This window comes from Amia ocellicauda, chromosome 3, assembly GCF_036373705.1.
Source record: "Amia ocellicauda isolate fAmiCal2 chromosome 3, fAmiCal2.hap1, whole genome shotgun sequence".
Classification (NCBI taxonomy): Eukaryota; Metazoa; Chordata; class Actinopteri; order Amiiformes; family Amiidae; genus Amia; species Amia ocellicauda.
In genome coordinates, this window is record NC_089852.1 from 23,624,634 (window position 1) to 23,650,052 (window position 25,419).

At 43.3% G+C, this 25,419-nt stretch overlaps 1 protein-coding gene across 1 annotated transcript; it reads right to left on the reverse strand.

Moving 5' to 3' along the window:
* Positions 1–4,904: 4,904 nt before the first annotated feature.
* Positions 4,905–20,707, reverse strand: eftud2 (elongation factor Tu GTP binding domain containing 2). The gene is made up of 28 exons (XM_066698570.1): positions 20,598–20,707; positions 19,867–19,979; positions 19,378–19,540; positions 19,012–19,090; positions 18,434–18,509; positions 18,246–18,311; positions 17,990–18,025; positions 17,607–17,697; positions 17,359–17,441; positions 16,947–17,113; positions 16,667–16,796; positions 16,114–16,172; positions 15,570–15,660; positions 15,131–15,266; positions 14,898–15,025; positions 13,958–14,151; positions 13,739–13,850; positions 13,517–13,657; positions 13,294–13,395; positions 12,842–12,924; positions 12,530–12,616; positions 11,618–11,744; positions 11,290–11,377; positions 10,796–10,914; positions 10,514–10,608; positions 10,222–10,375; positions 6,277–6,384; positions 4,905–6,083 (listed from the first exon to the last, which is right to left on the reverse strand). Exons 2-28 carry the CDS (start codon positions 19,966–19,968, stop codon positions 5,988–5,990), a joined length of 2,913 nt encoding a protein of 970 aa, XP_066554667.1. The 5' UTR covers positions 19,969–19,979; positions 20,598–20,707; the 3' UTR covers positions 4,905–5,987.
* Positions 20,708–25,419: the final 4,712 nt, after the last annotated feature.

Here is a 25,419-nt window from a genome sequence, read left to right on the forward strand (position 1 = left end):
GGGCTGGACACACGGAGCCAGGCGCGCACACGACTGGAGAGCGCGCCCCCGCCGCTCATGCATTTCTCTACACGTTAGTGACTCTCTCTCTCTCTCTCTCTCTCTCTCTCTCTCTCTCTCTCTCTCTCTCTCATATATATATATATATAATAAAAACGCCTTCAGTTTTTTATTACTCATTCTGGACCCGATCGTACAGGACTAATTCCTGAATAATGATTTAAAACCCCGAGTCGGGGAGAGAGAGTGTAAGACATTGCTGGTACAGCGGACGAAATCTTAAACCCAGGGATTTGTCAGCACCGTTTCAGTCACATTATGATATTTAAAACTATGAATAAGTACTTCACTGAACACTAAAAATAGCATTAGTGTTATTCATTCCAAAAAGTTTGACAAAAGTGCTCAGGGAGGTTTTATTCAATTATTCATAATCAAAATTAGCTTGTGTAGGCTACAAATATATTTCAAGTGTAGCCCAGGACAGACAATTTACTTTGGGGAATAATAAATTTAAATTTAAAGAAGAAAACAAATATTGAACGAACTATATATATATATATATATATATATATATATATATATATATAGTATATGTTCAATTCGATTTGTTTTTAAATGGGGGAGAAAAAAAAAGCACGATTTGTAGTTAAACCTTGCAGACTTTCATTAAAATAATTTTTGCAGAAAAGCATTAATGCGTGCTAAATGTAGCAGATAATACATTACAAACAAATACTGTATGTTAACCGATTAAATTCGTACTGTTTTAAAGTGAGGATCGAAACACCTTCCCGAGTTTAAACTAATATAGATCTTTTTATATAATATTCAGAATATACCGACATTGTTAAACAATCTTTTTGGCTTTGTTTGGCTACTTTTTTAATTAATTAATTAATTAATGCGTTCATAAATAAATACATACAAACTTGTATTTACAGCCTACCCTTCAACTATATGATGCAAGTGAACTGATTTATGTAAGCCAATGTAAAAGCCGCGGCCTGTTGTTAGGCAGCGACACAAAATGACCCAACGCTGCATCCTCTGCCCTTCCCGGCACAATTACTCCACCTTGGGTGTCGTGCTTGTCAGAGGCACCGAAAAATCAACTCCAATTAGCGGCTGACGGGACAGCGGTTGTGCACTGTGTTTGAATAAGAGTCGCAGGGGCAGTCGTTAATCTTGCTGAGGTATAGCCATGTATTCAGTGAATCCCACAGGTACAAGTTGCCAGTTTGGGATGGGGACACCATAAAACTGGGATAAACTGGTATTTTACATCCCACTGCCAGAGACAAGCACTGAAACCAAATTGAGATTGCCTTATATACCCCTTTGTTGGACAATGGATCTGGGGGACTGCTATTCATTCCTCATGTATAAACTGAGGAATGCATTCATCTAGATTTTTTGCACAGTCCTATTTTCAAATTTACTTTTCCCGACAGTTCGTTTTTTGTGCATTTTGTGTTTTGAGTGGGAAAAAAACAAACTAAACTAGACTGTAAATACCTCCAAGAACTTTAAAGTTTCCGATCGTCCGATTCTGATCTTTTAGATGAAAGGCTAGCTTTACATCAATGTGGCATGCATTTAATGAAGATGCATGTGTGTAAAATTAGTTTAAAGGCAGATCTGTCTGCACAAAGCCCTCTAGATGAGAATGTGTTCTGTCTCCAAGGTCTACTTAAAGAGTCTCCATTTAGATCAAAAACTTATACAAATGATTTCCAACTTTTGAACTTTTTTCTTGCTAGAGGCATTCATCTTCTATTTGGCTTTTTCCCTTCCATCTAATGAACAGTCCTGTTTTGTCAGGAGGCTTTGCACTACAGGGCTCAAACTTCAATAGAGTGCAACCCTTAAACAATATGATCTGACCGTGAACTTACTTATGTGAGCAAATTTAAAGTCATGGCCTTTTCTTCTTTCATTAACTCCCACGAGATGGGCATTGTCTTAGGCAGTAGCACAGTTAGCATGATTCAATATGGCACCCTTGCCCTTGGTACTGCAATCAAATCACCTAGGTTTTTGACCTTGTCAGACATGTGGGGCGATGGGTGGATCAGGCCTCATTAGTACTGCAGTGAAGCTCAGAGGAAAATTATATGCTTGAGAAAACAGTGCTGGTGGCTCAGTCAAACAAACGATCCCATACAAGACTATATCCAGACCAACACCCCTTAAAGTTCTCAGAGGTTTTTGTGTTTTTCAACCTTGGTAGAAAATGTGCTCAACTGAAAATCATGGTGAAAGATTATAATTTCTGTGTATATACATATACACAACATCCAAAATGATATCTCACTCTATGTGTTCGTTGCAGTGTACTGTTATACATTTACAAATCCATCAGTGTAAAACAATACTGAAACTGAGGAAGCATTTAAACTCTTGGAAATCAAATGAAGGCAGCAGTTGAATGACCCTAATGGAGTCTGTGTGGACGGCGGCTTTTCTTTTCAGTTGCTAGAAACTAAGGACTGTACAAGAGGGTTTCGCCAGCCATCGTAATCGGGGATTGTGGGCCTATCCATTGAAGAAGACCCTGCTCAAGAAGAATCTGAACAATAAGCCTATCCCCAGCCAAGCAGCCAGAGTCTGGCAGGGACTGTCTCTTTCTATATATAGCAGAAATCCACAGATTGTGCTCACACCTCCAGGCTCCATTCAGATCTGCTTCCATTGCTGCGATCAGCATGGCTGCCCTGGGCCACACGGGCAACAGATAAACAGTAAGCAAATGAGGAGCACGCACTCTAACCCCCCTACTCCAACCCAAATTGAATCCACAACTCCTGCTGGACATCCTGGCTCTGGTTCCTACTCTTCCCACCTCCCCCACCACCTCTTAATCTAGGACTGAACCCCTGTATACTCTGACACACTGCCTGTGCCCCCCCTCCTCCCATCCTTCAAGGTGCTTTGCAAGGTTGGGCACAGAATGTGAATCATGCCTGTGCGATAGGAGGTACAGTGGGGGGAAAAAAGTATTTGATCCCCTGCTGATTTTGTACGTTTGCCCACTGACAAAGAAATGATCAGTCTATAATTTTAATGGTAGATGTATTTTAACAGTGAGAGACAGAATAACAACAAAAAAATCCAGAAAAATGCATTTAAAAAAAGTTATAAATTGATTTGCATGTTAATGAGGGAAATAAGTATTTGACCCCTTTGACTTAGTACTTGGTGGCAAAACCCTTGTTGGCAATCACAGAGGTCAGACGTTTCTTGTAGTTGGCCACCAGGTTTGCACACATCTCAGGAGGGATTTTGTCCCACTCCTCTTTGCAGATCCTCTCCAAGTCATTAGGTTTTGAGGCTGACGTTTGGCAACTCGAACCTTCAGCTGCCTCCACAGATTTTCTATGGGATTAAGGTCTGGAGACTGGCTAGGCCACTCCAGGACCTTAATGTGCTTCTTCTTGAGCCACTCCTTTGTTGCCTTGGCTGTGTGTTTTGGGTCATTGCCATGCTGGAATACCCATCCACGACCCATTTTCAATGCCCTGGCTGAGGGAAGGAGGTTCTCACCCAAGATTTGACGGTACATGGCCCCATCCATCGTCCCTTTGATACGGTGCAGTTGTCCTGTCCCCTTAGCAGAAAAACACCCCCAAAGCATAATGTTTCTACCTCCATGTTTGACGGTGGGGATGGTGTTCTTGGGGTCATTCCTCCTCCTCCAAACACAGCGAGTTGAGTTGATGCCAAAGAGCTCGATTTGGGTCTCATCTGACCACAACACTTTCACCCAGTTCTCCTCTGAATCATTCAGATGTTCATTGGCAAACTTCAGACGGGCCTGTACATGTGCTTTCTGGAGCAGGGGGACCTTGCGGGCGCTGCAGGATTTCAGTCCTTCATGGTGTAGTGTGTTACCAATTGTTTTCTTGGTGACTATGGTCCCAGCTGCCTTGAGATCATTAACAAGATCCTCCCGTGTAGTTCTGGGCCGTTTCCTCACCGTTCTCATGATCATTGAAACTCCACGAGGTGAGATCTTGCATGGAGCCCCAGACCGAGGGAGACTGACAGTTATTTTGTGTTTCTTCCATTTGCGAATAATCACACCAACTGTTGTCACCTTCTCACCAAGCTGCTTGGCGATGGTCTTGTAGCCCATTCCAGCCTTGTGTAGGTCTACAATCTTGTCCCTGACATCCTTGGACAGCTCTTTGGTCTTGGCCATGGTGGAGAGTTTGGAATCTGATTGATTGATTGCTTCTGTGGACAGGTGTCTTTTATACAGGTAACGAGCTGAGATTAGGAGCGCTCCCTTTAAGAGAGTGCTCCTAATCTCAGCTCGTTACCTGTATAAAAGACACCTGGGAGCCAGAAATCTTGCTGATTGATAGGGGATCAAATACTTATTTCACTCATTAACATGCAAATCAATTTATAACTTTTTTGAAATGTGTTTTTCTGGATTTTTATGTTGTTATTCTGTCTCTCACTGTTAAAATACAACTACCATTAAAATTATAGACTGATCATTTCTTTGTCAGTGGGCAAACGTACAAAATCAGCAGGGGATCAAATACTTTTTTCCCCTCACTGTAGATGTGTATATGGGGACATGCAGTTGAAGTCTAAACACCACATGTGGCTAATTGCACATAAAAGTGTGGCCGGTTGAGGTCTGTGCAGCGCCAGCATGTTACAAATGGCAGAAAACAATCATTCACTCAAAGGCTTACGCTGATGGTTACTGCTGCATCGGTGAGAAAAACAGTGTTCGCACTAGCCATGTACTGCGTGGCCAAGATGAACACTTAATTGGCCACATTAGAGGTCAGACTATAATCTGTATTGTACAACACTCATTTATAGGTAAATTTGGACTGATCGGACTTGGCCGAAAGTTAAGAGGGGGGGAAACAAAACACAAATTTGAAGAACAGGCTGAGCTTTTATTTATTCACATTTGAATGTCAATAAACCATACCTAATTAAAATGCATATCACCAAGCCTGCTTCCAACTTTTTCTACAAATCTTGAGTCCATTTATATATATATAAAAAAAAAAAAAAAAAAAAACACAAGACAATCACACTGCCCGTAAACCTGTGTGGGGGTCAGATTTGCCTGCTAAAGGGGGTCTCTGCTGGAAAGCAAATCAGACTCCCATTGCAGAGCAGAGCATTTCAAGTTTTACTTCCTGTAGGTTCTTGCAAAATCTGCATTTCCCGAACAGAAATCTAATGTTGAATATTTTAATTCCAAACATCAAAATAAAAGAGAAAAATCAGAAACTGATCATTTATTGCCCGGATGGTTTTCATTATGGCTTGCAGGGGCCATACCAGTTGAAAGACACTCAACCCACAGAGAGGCAGAGAAAACTGGCATCTCTTGTCCACTGTGCTGACATCGGGGGGGCAGAAGACCAAAGGGCTTCATGGGGGGCCTGGACTGGCAAAGGCTTCATACCTGTGAACTCATTTCTAGAATACTAGAAGATCACATTTGTCAATTGAAGCTGCAGCAGGTCTTATTCAAGTGAATTCAATGTCCTTAATAGGTGTCAGTCAATCGAGCACCTCACTGGATCAAAATTCATAAAACTCACAAAAGACTAAGGCTTTTCTGTAGAATTGTTTTGCGAGTTAAAGGATGAAGAAAAAAACAAAATCAATAATACAGATTTAACTTTGCACTGCACTGAAAGCTTGTCCAGGGTGCTCAAATTTAGAAAACAAAAACTACAAACCGAAAAGATGGGAGGCAGAGGTCACAAGAGATACACCAGATGAACATTTTGAAGTTTTTTTTGTTTTGTTTGTTTTTTAAGTTTTGTGTTCTGTGGTTTATAAAAATAATTATAAATCAGAAAACAAAACAGCCCATGGGAATAGCCCCCAAATTGTTCCCATGGTTGGCTGTTCAGTAGGAAGGAAATCAGCTCTCAAAGAGACTCCCCTGCATGGATTGAAGCACGTCCTGACACGGAAGGAGGCGCATCTCCCCAGGGCTACATGGGATAGTTGAGCACCACATCCTGCTTGGCCAGCTCCAACAACATAGGGTCATCGAAGAACTTGCTGATGCTGACGTCCTCGCTGAGCCCCTGGGGAAAGACACAGGCAACAGTCAGACACATCATCGCACATCTTTAAAGGATCAATTATACTGAAAATATGCACCCCACCATCCTCAAATTCACATTTCAATGCATGGCTGCAACCAGTATGAGAACAGTGAAGACTGGGCCATAGGCAGTGCAGGAGGCAGCAGTGTGGGTACGTCTCCGCCTCACTCACCTTGCGCCGGCGTGTCTTGATCATGAACTCGCGGGCCAGGTGTGGGGCAGGCTGGGGCTCCAGGGGCCGGATCACAATGCTCTTGTCCAGGGGGTCACCGGGCACGATCTGGGTACAACAGCACAGCCGCTCTGTCATGTCACATTCTCACATTGTCTTTGACACACTTCCCGCTTAACACAGCCAACAAGGACAAAATGTTCAACTAATACTACAGGCACATACTGTTTGAGTGTTAACATCAGTATTATTATTTGGTAAATACAAATTAATTAGATAAAATTAGTAATGAATGAAGGGTTAAAAATAATGTAAACAGAATTAAGTTCAAGCCTCTGTGCTCAATATGCCACTTCCCAAAGTGACTGAAAGATCCTGCTGTCTGGATTATGGCTTTGATTTACATATTTCACACTAGGCCTCGACACTTCATCATGTAGAAAAATGGAGCTGAGTTGACAGCACACCAAGTAGGCAATGGTTAGTCATTTATTGACATTCATTTCATTTACTAATTGGTCATGGATTTTGCAGTGCCCTTGCTGGACTGGGGATGCTGCTTGCAAGGCTTTTTAGGGAAACTTATAGTAGATTAATGTCGATTTTTGGGCGTACTTAAAGCAATTTAAATGCATTTACCAGGAACATTTTAAAATGCGTTCTAAACGATTTCATTATTTTTGTGGCGGTAATGATTTGCCATTACATTAGACCCATAATTACTGCCCACATAATCATTCTCAAATCACTCGCTACAGTGAAGCCAGTTTGGGCATTGATATATGACAATGTTAACTGGAGAAGCAAACCAACTGGAAAGAAATAAAACAACCAAGGAATAGTAACGGCAAGAAGCACCTCTGAAATAGACTTTAAAGATTGAAAGCAAATTAACATTCCATAGCTGACAGATTTATTTTTATGATATGTATTTACTTAAGACCCGTTTGTGTGGGGGTGAAGGATGAAAGCTACCCACCATCTATAAAACTGCCTGTTCCGATTGTTTTCTTAATTTAGCTCAACAACACTGGACAGGACACTCCAAGGATAGGAGAACCTGTGCCGGGCCTCATTCTGCACGTCCCAGCAGAACTGTGAAGCAGGCCAGTGCGATGACACAATGGAAGTAGCCTGCAGAAATCTTGTGATCTCAGCCTGGCACTGATCCCATTTACTTACTGCCACCTCAAGACTCATTTATACCTTGGCTTATTAATATTGGCTATAAAACAGTTTCCAGCCTTCAGGTGCCACTTAGGGGATCAACAGGTTTGGCACCTGTGCTCAGATTGCAGGTTAGTGCCGTTCAGTAGTTCAGGAATGGGGAGTTCAAATGTGGGACACGTCATTGGCTGACTAGGACCTTCAAAGAGGTTGTCAGTAATTGTGAGGTCCCCCATGGTTGGGCACAGTCAAGAAGCAATCTCAACTCCAAAACAGTCAAAGAGAAAAAGGGATTCTGCGATCCAACAATCCCTCATGGTGTGAACTGCTTGCCATTCTTATGGTCTCGCAGATGATTCTGAAGTGCAGATGTCCAGTTCTTGGTATCCCAAATCTCTGCATCCAGTAACCCATGACTTTCATATCCTGTATATCCCAACAGACCATTCTTTCCATGAAGAAAACACTGAGGGACTAATTTTCCACTCTGGGCAGAGCGCCAAACTAATTCACTTACTGTGGAGGGGAAAATGAGGACTTACATCCCCAATCAGTGTAGAGTGTTTCGAGAGACTATTTTAATTCAGCGTACCCTTTCAAAAACACTGAGTTCAGTCTTTATTGAATTTCTCTTCCCCTACCCAGCAGAAAATAATTGAGTAGAAAACTGAAGTGAAATTAATGTGCAGTATGCATAACCGCCACTAGAGGGCACAGTACTTCAACTGTTTGTGACGGATATACATTTTATGTTTATATACTGTAAAACTTCCAATACTCGCCAGGTCTCAACTAGCAGCCGGTCTCCAATAGTCACCGGGTTGATTTGCATAATCATGTTTACAAAAGATGGTGTCTAATAAACCAGGTTATGCATCTTTTTTTTTCAGTAAAAATACACCGATCAGCCATAACATTATGACCACTGACAGGTGAAGTGAATAACACTGATAATCTCATTATCATGGCACCTGTCAGTGGTTGGGATATATTAGGCAGCAAGTGAACATTTTGTCCTCAAAGTTGATGTGTTAGAAGCAGGAAAAATGGGCAGCGTAAGGATCTGAGCGACTTTGACAAGGGCCAAATTGTGATGGCTAGACGACTGGGTCAGAGCATCTCCAAAACTGCGGCTCTTGTGGGGTGTTCCTGGTCTGCAGTGGTCAGTACCTATCAAAAGTGGTCCAAGGAAGGAAAAGCGGTGAACCGTCGACAAGAGTCATTGATGCACGTGGGGAGCGAAGGCTGGCCCGTGTGGTCCGATCCAACAGACGAGCTACTGTAGCTCAAATTGCTAAAAAAGTGAATGCTGGCCTGATCTGATGAATCACGAGTTCAAGGTGTTGACTTGGCCTCCAAATTCCCCAGATCTCAATCCAATCGAGCATCAGTGGGATGTGCTGGACAAACAAGTCCGATCCATGGAGGCCCCACCTCGCAACTTACAGGACTTAAAGGATCTGCTGCTAACGTCTTGATGCCAGATACCACAGCACACCTTCAGAGGTCTAGTGGAGTCCATGCCTCGATGGGTCAGGGCCTGTTTTGGCAGCAAAAGGGGGACCTACACAATATTAGGCAGGTGGTCATAATGTTATGGCTGATCGGTGTATATAGTGTTTATTAATTTAAAAATAACATCATCACTTTATGATCACTTTTTTATTAATTTCTCACTAACTATATACATAGATGTATTGCTGTTAATTGCAGTGATTGAACTAACTGTCAATTGCAACATAAACAATGCATTAATGAAGTATGTTGATGGTTTGGTTTAAAAGTGTATTTCCACAGTTTTGTTGAAGTGCTGTTTGTTTATTTAGTGAGTTCACAGTATATTGCATCTTATGACTACATGCCAGATTGATTAAATTACCTTCACCTTTCACTGTGACCCCACTAAGTAAAAGGCCCCCAGGTGTGGAGGCTGTAATTTCAGCTCGCCGGTTACAGAGTCATAAGCCTGTTCCCAGAATTCCTCAGCCTAAATGGAAAATGGATCGAGAGTGGCACAGGCCTGACGAGGCAATGTGTCAGTGTGGGTCAGCTCAGAGCCAGCTCGGCACGCTGGCACACAGGTCAAGAGGAGCGAGAGGGAGAGGACTTTGTCAGCCACCAGTGCCCCGAGGCAAGCAGCACTAGTCTGGGAGCTAACACCAGGGAAAGTAAAGTGCTTACAGAAGAGGGGACAAGGAGAAAACAAAAAATCTGGAGCGCATATGAGCACAAACAGGAACGCACAACCAAACCTGCTGACACAAAACAGCGTCATCATTTAAACAAGATCACGTCAACTCCATTTCATCTGGATTCTGGGCGCACACGCTCTCAGAAACATGCGCATGTCAGCAGCCACTGCAATTAACCTCTTACTGCCAGGGGTCTGTTGCCATCGAGGCCCATCAATCTCAATGCAACGTCATGATGCAACTGCACATCAATCCTAGGCCATGGGGCTACAACTCAGGTTTGGACGTCCTACTAAGAGGTCTTCTGGTTATCATTCCCACACAGTGCTCAAGCACTTGCTCAAACACAAGCCATCACCAAGGACCAGGGATGGAGATGACCGTCCTAGATTGATGTCTCTTCAGTTCCTTAACTGGGGATTCTTCTCCTTCTGGGGGCAGCAAAATATCCATCCACATGTTTGATTCACGTTGGACATATGAAGTGGCATGAATTACCTGGGCAAAAATGTGTGTGAACAACGACCATAAAACCCTGCTTAAACAGCAGCCTATTCTATGCGCAGCGGTATATAGCGAGCCCTACCTGCCAGTGGTGGAAGACGGACAGGGAGAAGGCTTGGCCCTGGGTGTGGGTGCGCAGGTCTGTCTCGAAGCCGAAGGAGTCAATGGCGGGAATGAAGGCCTTGATGGTGTAGAGGGGAGAGCCGGGGATGGGCGCGTCCTGGGTCACATGACCTCTGAGAGAACCACAACCAGCAGGTTAATTGAGCTATAGTGCACAACTAGGGGATAAATCCTGTCTTGGGCCAACGCTATAATAATGAGACACTCAAGAAGTTGCAGAATTGGGAGATTGAAGAAATAATATAAATTACCTCCTGCGGGCCAGCACAGTGTAGACAGCAGACACACAGTCGGCCGGGGCCTGCACTTCCACAAAGTAATAGGGCTCCATCAGACGAGGGGTGGCCTGGATAGGAGAGAGATAGTTACACACAAAGCATCAAAACCCTTGGTGTCAAAATATATCGATTAGAACCTTGCAGAACTACAACGACAAGTTGCAAAGAGGTCTGACTGCAAAATAGGCATAGATGTGTATGTGTGTGTGTGTGTGTGTGTGTGTGTGTGTGTGGTGCGGGGTTGCTGGCTCTCACCATGAGGAAGGCGGAGTAAACAACTCGGCGGGCAGTGGGAATGATCTGTCCCCCTCCGCGATGCAGCGGCTCCTGCGCAATCACTGCATCCAGGATCTTGAACTTCACATTGCGGATGGCTAGAGAGAGGGAGAGGGACGGAGATAGAAACAGTGAGCCGGGCACGTCACACAGTTGCAGACCAAGCAGAAAAAAAAACAGCTTCAAACAAACAGGCTGTAAGAGATTCAGACAGAATGGGAGACACTGGGTCAGTCTTCATAGATTACAGGGGTCCTTTCACAAATCAAAACCAAACCATGCCAGAGCATCCCAAAGAATCCCATGCATTGCTACACTGGCCATAACCATGCCAGTTCACGCATGTTTTTTTTCAATCCATCACTGTGAAGGGTATTACTATATCTTTTACGTTTATAATGTAGTAGTGGATTTTGAAGTCACCTGCGATAAAAGGTGGCAGCTACATAATGTCTGATGAAATAAAAACTCACGCTCGTCGCACAGCGGGCCCTCCCTCGTCCCCCATTGGAAGCCCTGCACGATGCTGTCCTTCACAGAGCCCAGCAGCGCCTTGTCCACCTGCCCAGGGATTAACACACATCAACGCCACTGAACAGGTTTAGCTCGTCTCCCCTTTAACATGCAAATGAACATGTGTGCACATCTCTCCTTCCTTACAAGGTCCCTTTAAAGTGACATGAGTGTGATATGACTTAAAGATATGATACATTAAGGCAACCTGTTAAAATCACAAATGCCTGCTGGTCACGATGCGCTCTATAGACTGCTTCTCAGTTGGGCTTGGAGCCCCAGCCTCACCTCTGAGGGGAGAGTGTCGTCCACAAGGATGTTGGGGCCAGTGGCGTCTGGGCCAAATGCCCAGATGGATCGAGCAGCTAGAAGATCCCAGTCGTATTTGGTCTGGAAAAACTCTCCCAGCTTTTTCCTTGAGAGGGAACAACACATCAAGGGTGTAAGAAGAAGGACCTACTGCCTGTCCAGGTTACACTATTCAACATGTCTTTTGACAGTCCTTAAACCAAGTGGTATTCAGGACTTCACATCAGGGCAGGCTGTTCAGAGGTAAGGGCACCTCACACAACCAGACCAGATCATGATTTATAACCTGCCCATGATTGGTGCATTCATTCAGACATGACCATTTGGTCCAAAGGCTGTTTTTATTGGACACTTGTCACACAGTGTAGACCAGGTTTAACCTTATTCCCTAGTCAGTTGCTTTTGATCCAATCATAAGCCAATCCCCTGCCGCCAGTGCGTGTGTGTAAACTAAGCCCTCCCACACCTTTCAGTGAGAGAATATTACACTTTGAACTTTTCAGCTTTCATGGCAAGACTTTCAAGCTGGAAGCAGACAAGATCTGACCTATTTTGTCAAATGCTGCAAGGTCTTTCCTCAAATCCAAGGCTTCAATATTCGATATGTAAAATTCTGTCTATTGGGGACAGTCAGCTTACATACCCAGAGTCCAAAGTTTCTGATTGACTTCTCATGTCAGTGACACAGACTTTTGCTTTCAAAGTCATAGAACGCCACTTTACAATTGAAGGCAGTGTGAAGGTAGTGTGTCTACTACACCCTGCCAAGTTTTAAGGTTAATTCTGTCTGGCTAACACACAGACATGAGAATTGAAGCCCGTAAGTCAGGGGTTCCAAGGGCAGTTTCCAGAGGCCCAACGTGTGGCTGGCAGCCTCTGCGTCGCATTTACCTGTTCCATGTGATCTGCACCACTTCGTTCTCAATGTCTTCAGCCAAGCCTTTCTCCAGAGGCTCGGCAATCATTGTGATCTTGTTCCTATGGGTTAATAACAAAACGCATAAATGAACAGTTGAGAAATATATTCATAGTAAGAATCGATGTTAATAATGACCATCATCATCTCAAACCAAGTCCAAATAATGTATGAAATATACTGATGTCTTAAACACAAGGAATCTGCAGCTCATAAAACCCAGCTGTTGGGCCAAGGGAGGCTTCTTTCCTGTCCAGTAGCTGTACACAAAGGCAGAAGAGACTCACTTTTTGTTGGGCGTTTCTGCAAAACACTTCAAGGAGGAGGTTTCTACCACAGTCTCGCAGAAGGTCACCACGGGGTCAGCCACCTGTGCCACAGAGAGAAATCCTACTTAACTCCACCAGTCTTCACACTTCTCACTATTAGATCCGAAGGTCAGTATGGACCAGACCCCCCCACCACAGGGACAACACAATCATACTACATTTAATCTTAGTCCTCACATTTATAAAGCCATCAGACATCACTCAAAAGAATAATTGCTTTAGAAAGTGGTCTCCACAGAAGATGCCTTCCCTTCCCATCTTGAAAGCTCCACACCTGAACACTTCGATCCCAGTCTCACATCTTAAAAGAGCATCGCACTCTGCTCCACCAGGCACACAGTGTCAAACACAAATATTTTACAGGCCCAGACCGCCTCCCCAGAGTGTGGATTATAGAGAGCGGCACTTGCCTTGATGTCAATCTCAGAGTACATCTTCCGCAGGTCGTGCATGACGCAGTCCAGGTACAGCTCCCCAGTGCCCAGGATCACGTGCTCCCCGGACTCCTCCACCTAAGACAAGACAGCACACAACATCCCAGCAGTGCTTATGTTATAGTGGTCAGATTGTAGAGGTCAAAAAATAAAAATAGGAATAACTACAGTCCTGCAGCATTTGTTGTATGGTAGGTACCTTAGTGGTGAGGGAGGGGTAGCTCTTGTTCACTTTCCTGAGTCCGTCCAGCATTTTGGGCAGCTCCGAGGGGTTGACAGGCTCCACAGCGATCTTAATCACAGAGGCCGTGTTGAACTTCAGAGGCCGGAAGATCTGAGCCTGAGAGGAGGAGCAACAGAGAGTCAGAGCTTAGCGGGAACACACAGAAGAGCTGTGACTCCAGGATGTGGTGGCACTCACCTCTTCATTGCCACGGGGCTCTGTGATGGTGGCCGTCTTCACAATGGGCTGGTCGCACCCCTCGATCAGCAACCAGTTCCCCGCGGGCACCCGGTTCACCTCAATCTGGTACCTGTGGGGCAAGAGGGTACGGTTGGAATTGAACAGCTTTTGGAAGTGAACTTGGAATCCCTGATAATTTCTCTCAAAGCCAGAATCACCCCTCAGCAGTGTGCATACCTGGCCACAGAGATCCAGAGGCGGCCCACAGTGCAGATCTGAGAGTCCTCCTCGTCCTCCAGGGTGTAGTTCTCCCCCAGCACTTTCACAGGCTGCCCCGCGTGGATGGTGCCACTAAGCACCCTCCCGAAAGCATGGAATTGCACCCCGTCCTCCGTGCTGTACATCTTTGTGGTGTGGCACATGAGAGGGCCCTGTGAAAATGCACAAAACGACACACCCCATAAGCCATAGATCCCAGAGCACTCACAGATGTGAGGGTCGAGTCGTGGAGCTGCAGAAACACTGTTATGAGAAATGTGTACATTAATCTGCAATTAAGCAAGCTTGCGTTATCTAGCGAGAGAGAACAGGCACTCAGATAGGCAGGATTTTAGGTTTTATTTCTTGGTTCTAGTCAACTGCATTGCTATTATGAAAAGAGTTGCTAAAATACAAATAATCAGATAATGGTTTTGAGTCTATGGATTTAATACTGTTAACTTAATTAAATAATCTGTGATCAATTACAGACAACTTGAACACAAGATCACTTAGAAGAAACGCCAAAACCAAAGTCAATACAAGAATAATTGGAGTAAGGTTGACTCATTGAGGAAAGATTTAAAATGCGTCTCAGTACTGGGTTAACTAACTAAGTGGATTTACAGGTTTGGACATCTTTATTTGTTTTTGTTGTGTACAGCTGGAGACAGAAAGTCAATACTATTGGCTTATCTAGCCAGGAAATTGATTAACAGTTCTTCAGGCACTGGGAGAAACCTTTTACTGATCAGGATGCATCTCCCTGCTCCCTTGAAAGAGACCCAGGCATTAAAAACGATTTTCTGTGCACAGTATAGCAGCAGCCAAGAAACATGTGTTTGTACTTGTAACGCATATGCAGATTTCTTATGAATTTCAGCAAACTTGCACAGCCTCTCCACACTATTCAACTCACATCTGGGTCACATTCCACCATGACCTCTGCCAGGTCCGAGTCCAGCCCCCCCGTGTAACTGTGCTCGATCTTGTTTTTGGCTCCATCCTGCGGCGAAGAGATATGCTGCACACACATGTCCACAAAACCTACCACAGGAAGAGAAATTGTGAGAATAGTTTTATTTTCTTAAAGTATACAAAAAAAGTTTATAGCATTTAAATAAATAAAAAAATGGTGTGGGCCTGCAGTACCTGTGAATTCCCCGAAGAAGCGATTGCAGACAAGGCGCAGTAGGGGTCGGATGTTGAGCTTGAGCTCCTCCTTGGTCAGGTGGATGCCCAGCTCGTCCAGCACACGGGGCAGCGAGGTGTCCACGTCTCCCACCACCTGAGAGAGAGAACTGTGAGAAAAGAAGGCCCGCGAGACCCGCCGCTGCCACTCCCTGGGCACAGTGCTAAGAAGTCGACAGCAGCCTTGAGTTCATAAGCTACGAATCCACAGCAAAGCACTCACTCCGATTCAAAGACCTAGCCTTTTGCTCAATCCATGTAAAGAGGTACCAAGTAAGCCAAGAACTGTCCCAGGACTAATGTTTTTAAGAAAAATTATTCAGCAGGAGTTTTGAGATCCCACTACGGAAACACAAGATTCTAAGAACATAAAATAACATCCCCCACAGTGATCCCTTACCTGAGACAGGATCTTATACAGCGGCTCGAGCACAAACTCAACAAAGCTGCGCTGGGAGTTGCTGTTGGGTGCTTTCTTGGTAAACTTTCTCCTGAAAGAGCAGAACATAGGAGTCAGAGGAAGCAAAAGCACAGAGCATGGGCTTGATCCTTCTCCCCTGGGTCATGAGTTGCCTATGTGCTGTAATTGCATCAACACACAGTCACATATAGGACTACTGATGGCATCAGAGCCAGTAGTGGTATAACTGCTCCCAGTTATAGTTTTCCTTGATTGAAAGAAAGTCCGCCTCCATCTCAAGTGGGGAAAAGGGTCCATAATCTGACCTTTGACTTTTGAAAACTCCAGAGGAGATTGGAGGGCAGTTGTCCATAATCCTTCTTAAATTAAGGTAGGAATTAGAAGTCAATGTACAAAAAACAAATTATGCAAATAAACAGGCTCAATGCACAGACCTCTTCTCTCTAACAGCTCATTGGAGGAATACCCCAGCTACACCAGATGTCTGGCATTTTTACATTTAGGCATCAGTGGTCTCACTTACGTTTTGGGGTTGAAGTAAATGTCTCCCCAGAGCCTCTTCGCAAACTCCATGTAGTGAATGTCGCCTAAAAAATAATAAATAATGGAGAATAGGAATTGAAAATTAAAAGTAACATCTCTTTTTCTCTGCCCAAACACACAGTCTTACTGCACATGGAAGATCAACACAGTGTGCCAAAATGATAAGAAAAATAAATAAACATTCCCATTAACACAACAAAATAAAGTTTCAAGAAACAAAACAGACAGTTGTTTTTTTTTTTCTAAAGGGAGAGGAGAGATAAGGAATCAGTGACGAATTTGAAAAGCCTGAGACAGGGTTCATTTTTTGACAGTTCAGAAAGTGGACAAACAATAATTGTTATATGAACACTTTGAATGCAATCCATTAGGTGACTCAAATTAGGTTTTATAGATTGCTTTAAATTTGAATAACTTCTTTCGGTCAAGCTGAGACACTGATCTCTTGGGATGCCGATCTCAGAAATGGGCAATATTTAATTTTGCAAGCTCTGCGGACTAGGGGGGGGGTGACTGAGGCAGGGAGGGAGCAGCTCACCGTAGGTGTCAGAGTAGATCTTGGCGAAGGAGCCCAGAGTGAAGCAGATGCTGTACTGAGAGCTGGCGAAACACACATTGCCCAGCAGGGGAGACACGATCAGGTTCTCATCGGTGCTGTACATGCTGAGAGGAGAGGGGATGGGAAAGTGTCATTAGACTCTGGCCATTTCAGCAGCACAAGTGTCTCACACAGCAAAAACAGACAAACCAACAAACTTGATTAGATCTTCTGTGTCAGGTGACTAGCTCAGCTCTCTGTCGCGGCAGTAGTACCTGAGCATGCCGTTGACCTCGTCCACGATGTGCCTCAGTTTGTAGTAGGCATCGGTGGGCGGCAGCTTCAACTCCACAATGAGCCGGTCGATCTTGTTGATGCAGATGGTGACAGCCAGGCGCTCCTGCACGGCGTGTTTGATCAGGCGCTCCGTGTTCAGCATGACCTACGACACAGGACACGGAGATACATGTCAGAGAAGGGGGAGCATGGGACCAGCGAGAGGTGCACAACATGTCAACAACTATCGAAGCTGATTCCCAGAATAGGAGTGCTCTTGCTCTCTCATAATCACATAACCCATGCAGGTTTCTCCTCAAAAACTACTGCATGTTCTGCATCTCAGTCAGCCTCAGCTGGTAAACCTAAAGTTGTGCATCAATCAAAAGAAGCGTGGCTTTGACCACTCACCCCTTCAGCAGCGTCGATGAAGAGCACGATGCCGTCAGAGATTCGGATTCCTGACGTCACCTCATCGGAGAAGTTCACATGGCCTAGAAAGCAGAAAAACACATTACAGTCCATAGATGGCTGCATAGGCAAAAGGGTTGTCATGACAATAACATAATCATCAACAAGTTAACTCAAAGTCTGCTTAATCCCTCCCCCCCATATAAAATTCTCTCTTCCCCTCGTTTTCAGGGAGTCAGGAAACATACCTGGTGTGTCCATGATGTTAAAGAGGTAAGATTTCCCCCTGGAGTCTGGCAGGACCAAAGTGACAGGGGTACTCTTGATGCCAACTCCTCGCTGTGAAACACAAACCAACACACAAGATCAATAGGGTCATAGCGTAAGACAGCCATCTCCAATAAGTACATAACTAAATAATATGTTAGAGATACACAAAAATATACCTTTTAGTACGAGACTTTTAGATCAAATAACTACCATAGCATTCCAGAAAGACACATTCTACATTACAATAATATACCATGCAGTATTTAAATTTTTCACACAATTAAATTACCTCTCTGTAATCGTTAAAGGACTTGTCAATATAATGCATGGAAAAAAAAGTATTTTGGATTCTCTTCCTTACCTCCTGCTCTGTGAAAAGGATGTCAGTGTAACGCAGCTGCAAAACAATTAATTACGATTAATTTAGAGAGACTTTGACAAACATTTGTGAAGAGATATGAATTTAAGAACAAAATAATATAGGCAGTGTAACTGTTAATTTATTATCAACAAAAAACAAGAATTGCCTGGCACTGAACTTTGTAGATTTCTGCAGTCATTACCCCCCAAAAAAAGACACTAAATAAAAACTAGTGCAAAGCCAGTCACAGACTCACATCCATGTCGTCACGCTTGCGGATCTCGGGGTGGGTCTGCTCGATCAGGCAGTCCACGAAGCAGGTCTGAGGGGGAACAGAGCAGGTTGTCACACATGAATCCCATTGCGGCATAATTCAACTGCATACTCTGTGACTTGTACCCTTTCCTTATTTTTTCGGCACACACTATCGCAATGGGGGCCTACCTTGCCGTGGTGCAGGTGGCCACACAGGGTGACGTTTCGAATCAGCTCGGGACTGTCCATCAGATCAGCCAAGAACCTGCAAGAGAAGGTGGGAATGGTGTTTATAGGCTTGCAGGCAGTGGTATAATAGAGGGCATAAGCAGGCATATGCAGTATGCACACTTAAATTGAAAGGAGCTTGGCATATGCCCAATTAATTTCAGAAGACCGCCAAAGATAGTTTTCTCCCAGAATAAATGTATTTTATGACAACACTTAATGTCCGGCCATTCTAGCAGCACAACAGTGTCAGAAATATACAAACAAAACAAACAATTATCTTTGAATGGGAGAAAGAACAGAATGCCTACTGAAGAGGGAGCTAGAATCAGGATGCTCAGAGGAGTACCCAGTAAAAGCCACAGGCAGAGTTTCCTTCCTCAGCAAAACCATACTGATGGGCTGGTGATGGGGCCACACTGGCACTCAATGAACATACAGGCTCTCCAATGGGGTTGAATCTTAATCCCCATTAAAGAAGACAGAACTGGATTGTCCATATTGCTGTGAATGAAGACCTTATTGTACTGATTACTCACTCCATGTCATAGACGGTGGACGGCAGCTCCTGCTCCATCAGTGTGAACTTCTTTGTCTTGACTGGTTTAATAATGGGCTCTGGGGTAGGAAGAGAAAAGACACTGTCATTCCTTGGGTCAACAATGCTGTTGCTGCAACCCATGAGCACAGTAATCCTGCAAGTTCATTGCTAGTTTATAAAAAAAACAATTATAAAATGCTCAAATCAGGGGGTGGGGGTGATTCTAGATTAAGTCCAAAGAACGTAAAAAAGAAATTCACATGTCATCATTAAAGCCATGTAAATGAATGTTGAGTTTTTAGACTTGTCCAGCAGGAGCAGCATTGCAATACATCACTCGCAGGCTAAGACAGTGGCACCTGACCTGTGAGTGGCTGGGTGTCCTCCTCCTGGACAATGGTCTCCACCTCGGGCCCGTACACCTCCTCCGCCGTGGGGTAGTACTTCTTATCCTCATGGAGAACCACCTCCATGCCGGGAGTCTCTTCATCAGGGTCAGCCGGCTCATCTTCATCATCCTCATCAGCCTGCGTGAACACAAAAACAACCTCACTGCAGCTGACAGAGGAGCAATGCAAAAGGGTGTAACGCAGCTCAAGTCATAAAGGGACAGACACTCTTCCTGGATGCACAGGTGGCAGTGTGTAAGAGTTTGTCCTGGAAACTGACAGACCAAACACTGGAAGTTCCTGGCCCACAGTGAATGAGATGATATGGTGAAGGGGTCAGATAAAAATGTCATGCATTTTAAAATAGGTTTCTTCATAAGACCTCTACCACACACACTTATCTGGGAATGAACAAAGCTGAAACCATTTCAAGGCAGAGCTGTAGAAACAGATTTCCTCGTTACCTCATCTGCATCTCGGTCTTCCCTGTCCAGGTCATCGTCGTCATCAGAGTCCAGCTCCGGCCCGATATAGTTTCCAAACTCATCATACAAGTCCGCCTCCATGTTGTAAGGGTCTGAGGACAGAGGTTTACACGTAAATAAACAAAATGTCGTAGAACTGTCCAACTCTTTCTGGAATCCTTCCAACCAATTCTCGTTTACCTTACACTTCTGTTCTGTTTTAAAGCGAATTTAAGTGTCATCTTTAATTCTGAGCCTTTAAGTATTACTATGGCTGCCATGCAATATTGTAGGTTTAAAAGCGTCACGCATGACTAAGAACACTGAGAAATATTTAAAGATATGCTACTATATGTTAAATACCAAGACCTTGTGATCCACCTTATTACTCCATGTTGTAGGTCAGAAAACCAGAGATCTCCTCGATTTGGTGCTTCACAAGACCAATGTATCAATGACTATGACAGTGGGACAACATAACTTAAGTAATGTATTAAATCTGCAGCACTAGTTAGACTAACCTGATATATCACCAACTTTAATTTAGGGATAACCTCTATAAAATGTTGCCCACGGTAAGATAAAGAAAATGCCATTTGGATTATATTAATGTACATTTATGGAATTCTACATGGTTTAGTCATTTGTATAGTTTTTTCTACTGAATATGTACTGCAATCGATACTACTGTGGTGTAACTACATCGTTCTTGCAGATTGGTATGATCTTACCTGTGTTTTGCGGGTTAAGTCTTGTATTTAATCCACCTTGTAAATGTGTTTCTGCGGCTGTTTTCAACGGCGCGGTTCCCCTACGTTCCACACTCGATGCGCCGTGCGGAGTGAAAGGACCCCGCGCAGAACAAACGTCACGGATTAGGGCTGCCTCTGTGTTGCCTGATTTGAAACACTTCTTCAACGTACATTTTAGTTAAACAAAGGTATCTGCAACTAACTCCATGTTTAATGTATGTTGTGTTTTATATTATAATTGTAATCATTTTATATGAATGCAAGTCAATGTCAATCAGTATGAACTTCTACCATCATAATTATTTAATATGAAGTGGGTTGGGTTATACTGCCACCCGACCTTTTGAGAAGTTTCCTCTCCATAATAATCAACAAACAGACAGAGCCACCACCTTCTCTATGAAAGAAACCCCAAATGCACTTAGGGTCTAGCGTGTCCATAGCATAGGTGCTCTGTGTTGAACATTACCAACTGATTGTCTCCGGGATAGTGAAGGACCACTAACTGCCTCGCAAGTCAAATATTGACTTTCAAAGTGTAAAATTCCCCATGAAATACAAAGTTAAGAGCTTAGAGGCATGGGGATGTAAATCAAAATAACCACCTGCCCACTGTCTGAAATAAGAAGTTTACAAATTAAACTAGGCCATTCGACCCATTGTGCTCATTTGGTGTCCATTAATAACTAAGTGATCCAAGGATCCTATCCAGTCTATTTTTAAATGTTCCCAAATTGTCAGCTTCAACCACATCGCTGGGGAGTTTGTTCCAGGTTGTGACGACTCTCTGTGTGAAGAAGTGTCTCTTGTTTTCTGTCTTAAATGCCCAATTTCCATTTGTGTCCCCAGGTCTGTGTGTCCCTGCTGATCTGGAAAAGCTCCTCTGGATTGACATGGTCAGTAACTTTCATGATTTTGAAGACTTGAATCAAGACCCCCACCCCCCCCCTCCCCAAAATGTACTGCTAAATCCAATAGAGTAGGGAATTGGGTGGCAGTGGAAGCAGGTAAGGCTTTCAAGCAAAACCAAGCTTTGATTTCAGATAATAGGAGTTTGTGGCAAAAATGGTAAATTATAATAGCCTAATATCAAATTTGTAATAGCATGTCGCTACCCAAAACACTATGGTGAGTTTTATTGTGCTTTGAATCACCATTAAAGACACAACTTAATAGTAGTAAAATACAGTTAGGTCCATAAATATTTGGACAGTGACATAATTGTCATCATTTTGGCTCTGTACACCACCACAATGGATATGAAAGGAAACAATCAAAATGTGCTTTAACTGTCAACTTTCAGCTTTAATTTGAGGGTAGTTACATCATTAATTGAATTGTGAGTGTCAATACTTGGTTGCGAATCCTTTGCAGTCAATGACTGCCTGAAGTCTGGAACCCATAGACATCACCAGATGCTGGGTTTCTTCCCTGGTGATGCTCTGCCAGACCTGCACTGCAGCTGCCTTTAGTTCCTGCTTGTTATTGGGGTGTTTTGCCTTCAGTTTTGCCTTAGAAATCAAAACAAACCAATCAGAGAGATAGCAATAACAGGTGTGGTCAAATCAACTATTTGGTACGTTCTTAAAAAGAAAGAATGCACTGGTGAGCTCAGGAACACTCAAAGGCCTAGAAGACCATGGAAAACAACTGTGGTGGATGACAGAAGAATTATTTCTCTAGTGAAGAAAAAACCCTTCACAACACTTGGCCAGATCAAGAACACCCTCCAGGAGGTATCTGTGTCAAAGTCAACAATCAAGAGAAGACTTCACCAGATTAAATACAGAGGGTTTACCACAAGATGTTAACAGGAAACAGGAAGACCATATTACAGTTTGCCAAAAAACATCTAAAGAACCCTGTACAGTTCTGGAACAACATCCTATGGACAGATGAGATGAAGATCAAAGGGAACTGCTCATGATCCGAAGCATACCACCTCATCTGTCAAGCATGGTGGAGGTAGTGTTATGGCATGGGCATGTATGGCTGCCAAGGAAACTGGTTCACTTATATCGATTGATGTTGTGGATGAATTCTTAAGTATTTAGGCATATATAATCTGCTCAGATTCAGCCAAATTCTTCAAAATTTATTGGACGGCGCTTCGCAGTGCAGATGGACAGTGACCCGAAGCATACTGTGAAAGCAACCCAAGACTTTAAGGTGAAGAAGTGGAATGTTCTGCAATGGCCAAGTCAATCACCTGACCTGAATCCAATTGAGCAGCATTTCACTTGCTGAAGGTAAAACTGAAGGCAAAACGCCCCAAGAAAAAGCAGGAACTAAAGACAGCTGCAGTACAGGCCTGGCAGAGCATCACCAGGGAAGAAACCCAGCATCTGGTGATGTCTATGGGTTCCAGACTTCAGGCAGTCATTGACTGCAATGGATTTTCAACCAAGTATTGAAACTCACAATTTAGTTCATGATTATGTTAGTTTGTCCAAATACTTTTGAGCCCCTAAAATTGGGGGGACTACATATAAAAATTGGTGTAATTCCTACACCATTCACCCAAATTTGGATGTAACTACTCTCAAATTAAAGATGAAAGTCTACACGTCAAGGACATATTCAATCGTTTCCTTTCAAATCCATTGTGGTAGCGTACAGAGCCACAAATTATGACAATTATGTCACTGTCCAAATATTTATGGACCTAAGTGTATACCAGAGGGACCTAGTGGAATGTATTGTAGAACATCCACATTTTCATATAAATAAGATTTAAATATGATTTTCTTCTGAAAAAGCATACCGTAGATGTTTGCTACACTGTTTATCATCTATATTTGCAAAATATCTACCAGTATCTTATAGTTTGTTTGTTTTGTGTATTCAGTGATTGATTGTGCTTCTTAAATTCTGCAGCATGGGATTATGGTACCTACTATAAAGATCAATTAAATAAACTTTCTGATAAGTAACAGCAGGATATTGCAATGTATGGAAATGATTGTGGTTTAGATTATTAAAAATGTACATCAATAACTGCATACAAAACTTATTTCTAATGATGAGTGAAGCATGAATAACACATAAAAACAAACACAAAAATCAAGACACTGTCTTGTTTTCTATTATTGATGGCTTTATATTCCAAATACATCCTTCACTGTGAAGACCAATATACATATAGAACAGGTGTTTAAAAACAGAAATGCTTGCATACAAGATAAAAACTCTGGATGAACAGATAGGAGTCTAAGGAGCATGCCATAGACACACTGTCAGGGAAGAGGAATACACATACAGGAAATCAGCCCAACAGTGACAGATTATTGCCATAACAATTGTACAAACATTTTTTTTTCTAAAATTCACAGACCCAAGGATTCAAAAAATAAAATAAAAAACAAAGGAAACATACAAGAATAGAGACAAACTCATTGAGACAGCTTCGCATTCATTTTACAGACTTTAGTTTACGAATTTCCCCCTCCTGTGAAAAATCTTTAACAAATGTTTAATAGCAAGACAAATGCCTTTTGTTCCTCTTAAATGAAATGGTTTTCATTATATGTTAATTCCAAAATTGACATATCTCTGCAATCTAGTCTTTCCTATCATACTTGCTGACTTTTTGGGGGATGAAAGGCACGGTATAAATACAGGGTACTGTGTACCATCACATATAATTAAAAAGGTCATTGTGAAATGCCCACCATACAGCAAGAAATTACATATATACAGTGAGGGGAAAAAAGTATTTGATCCCCTGCTGATTTTGTACGTTTGCCCACTGACAAAGAAATGATCAGTCTATTTATTTTATAAATGGTAGGTGTATTTTAACAGTGAGAGACAGAATAACAACAAAAAAATCCAGAAAAATGCATTTAAAAAAAGTTATAAATTGATTTGCATGTTAATGAGGGAAATAAGTATTTGACCCCTTTGACTTAGTACTTGGTGGCAAAACCCTTGTTGGCAATCACAGAGGTCAGACGTTTCTTGTAGTTGGCCACCAGGTTTGCACACATCTCAGGAGGGATTTTGTCCCACTCCTCTTTGCAGATCCTCTCCAAGTCATTAAGGTTTCGAGGCTGACGTTTGGCAACTCGAACCTTCAGCTCCCTCCATTTTCTATGGGATTAAGGTCTGGAGACTGGCTAGGCCACTCCAGGACCTTAATGTGCTTCTTCTTGAGCCACTCCTTTGTTGCCTTGGCTGTGTGTTTTGGGTCATTGTCATGCTGGAATACCCATCCACGACCCATTTTCAATGCCCTGGCTGAGGGAAGGAGGTTCTCACCCAAGATTTGACGGTACATGGCCCCGTCCATCGTCCCTTTGATACGGTGCAGTTGTCCTGTCCCCTTAGCAGAAAAACACCCCCAAAGCATAAAGTTTCCACCTCCATGTTTGACGGTGGGGATGGTGTTCTTGGGGTCATTCCTCCTCCTCCAAACACGGTGAGTTGAGTTGATGCCAAAGAGCTCGATTTTGGTCTCATCTGACCACAACACTTTCACCCAGTTCTCCTCTGAATCATTCAGATGTTCATTGGCAAACTTCAGACGGGCCTGTACATGTGCTTTCTTGAGCAGGGGGACCTTGCGGGCGCTGCAGGATTTCAGTCCTTCACGGTGTAGTGCGTTACCAATTGTTATCTTGGTGACTATGGTCCCAGCTGCCTTGAGATCATTAACAAGATCCTCCCGTGTAGTTCTGGGCTGATTCCTCACCGTTCTCATGATCATTGAAACTCCACGAGGTGAGATCTTGCATGGAGCCCCAGACCGAGGGAGACTGACAGTTATTTCGTGTTTATTCCATTTGCGAATAATCGCACC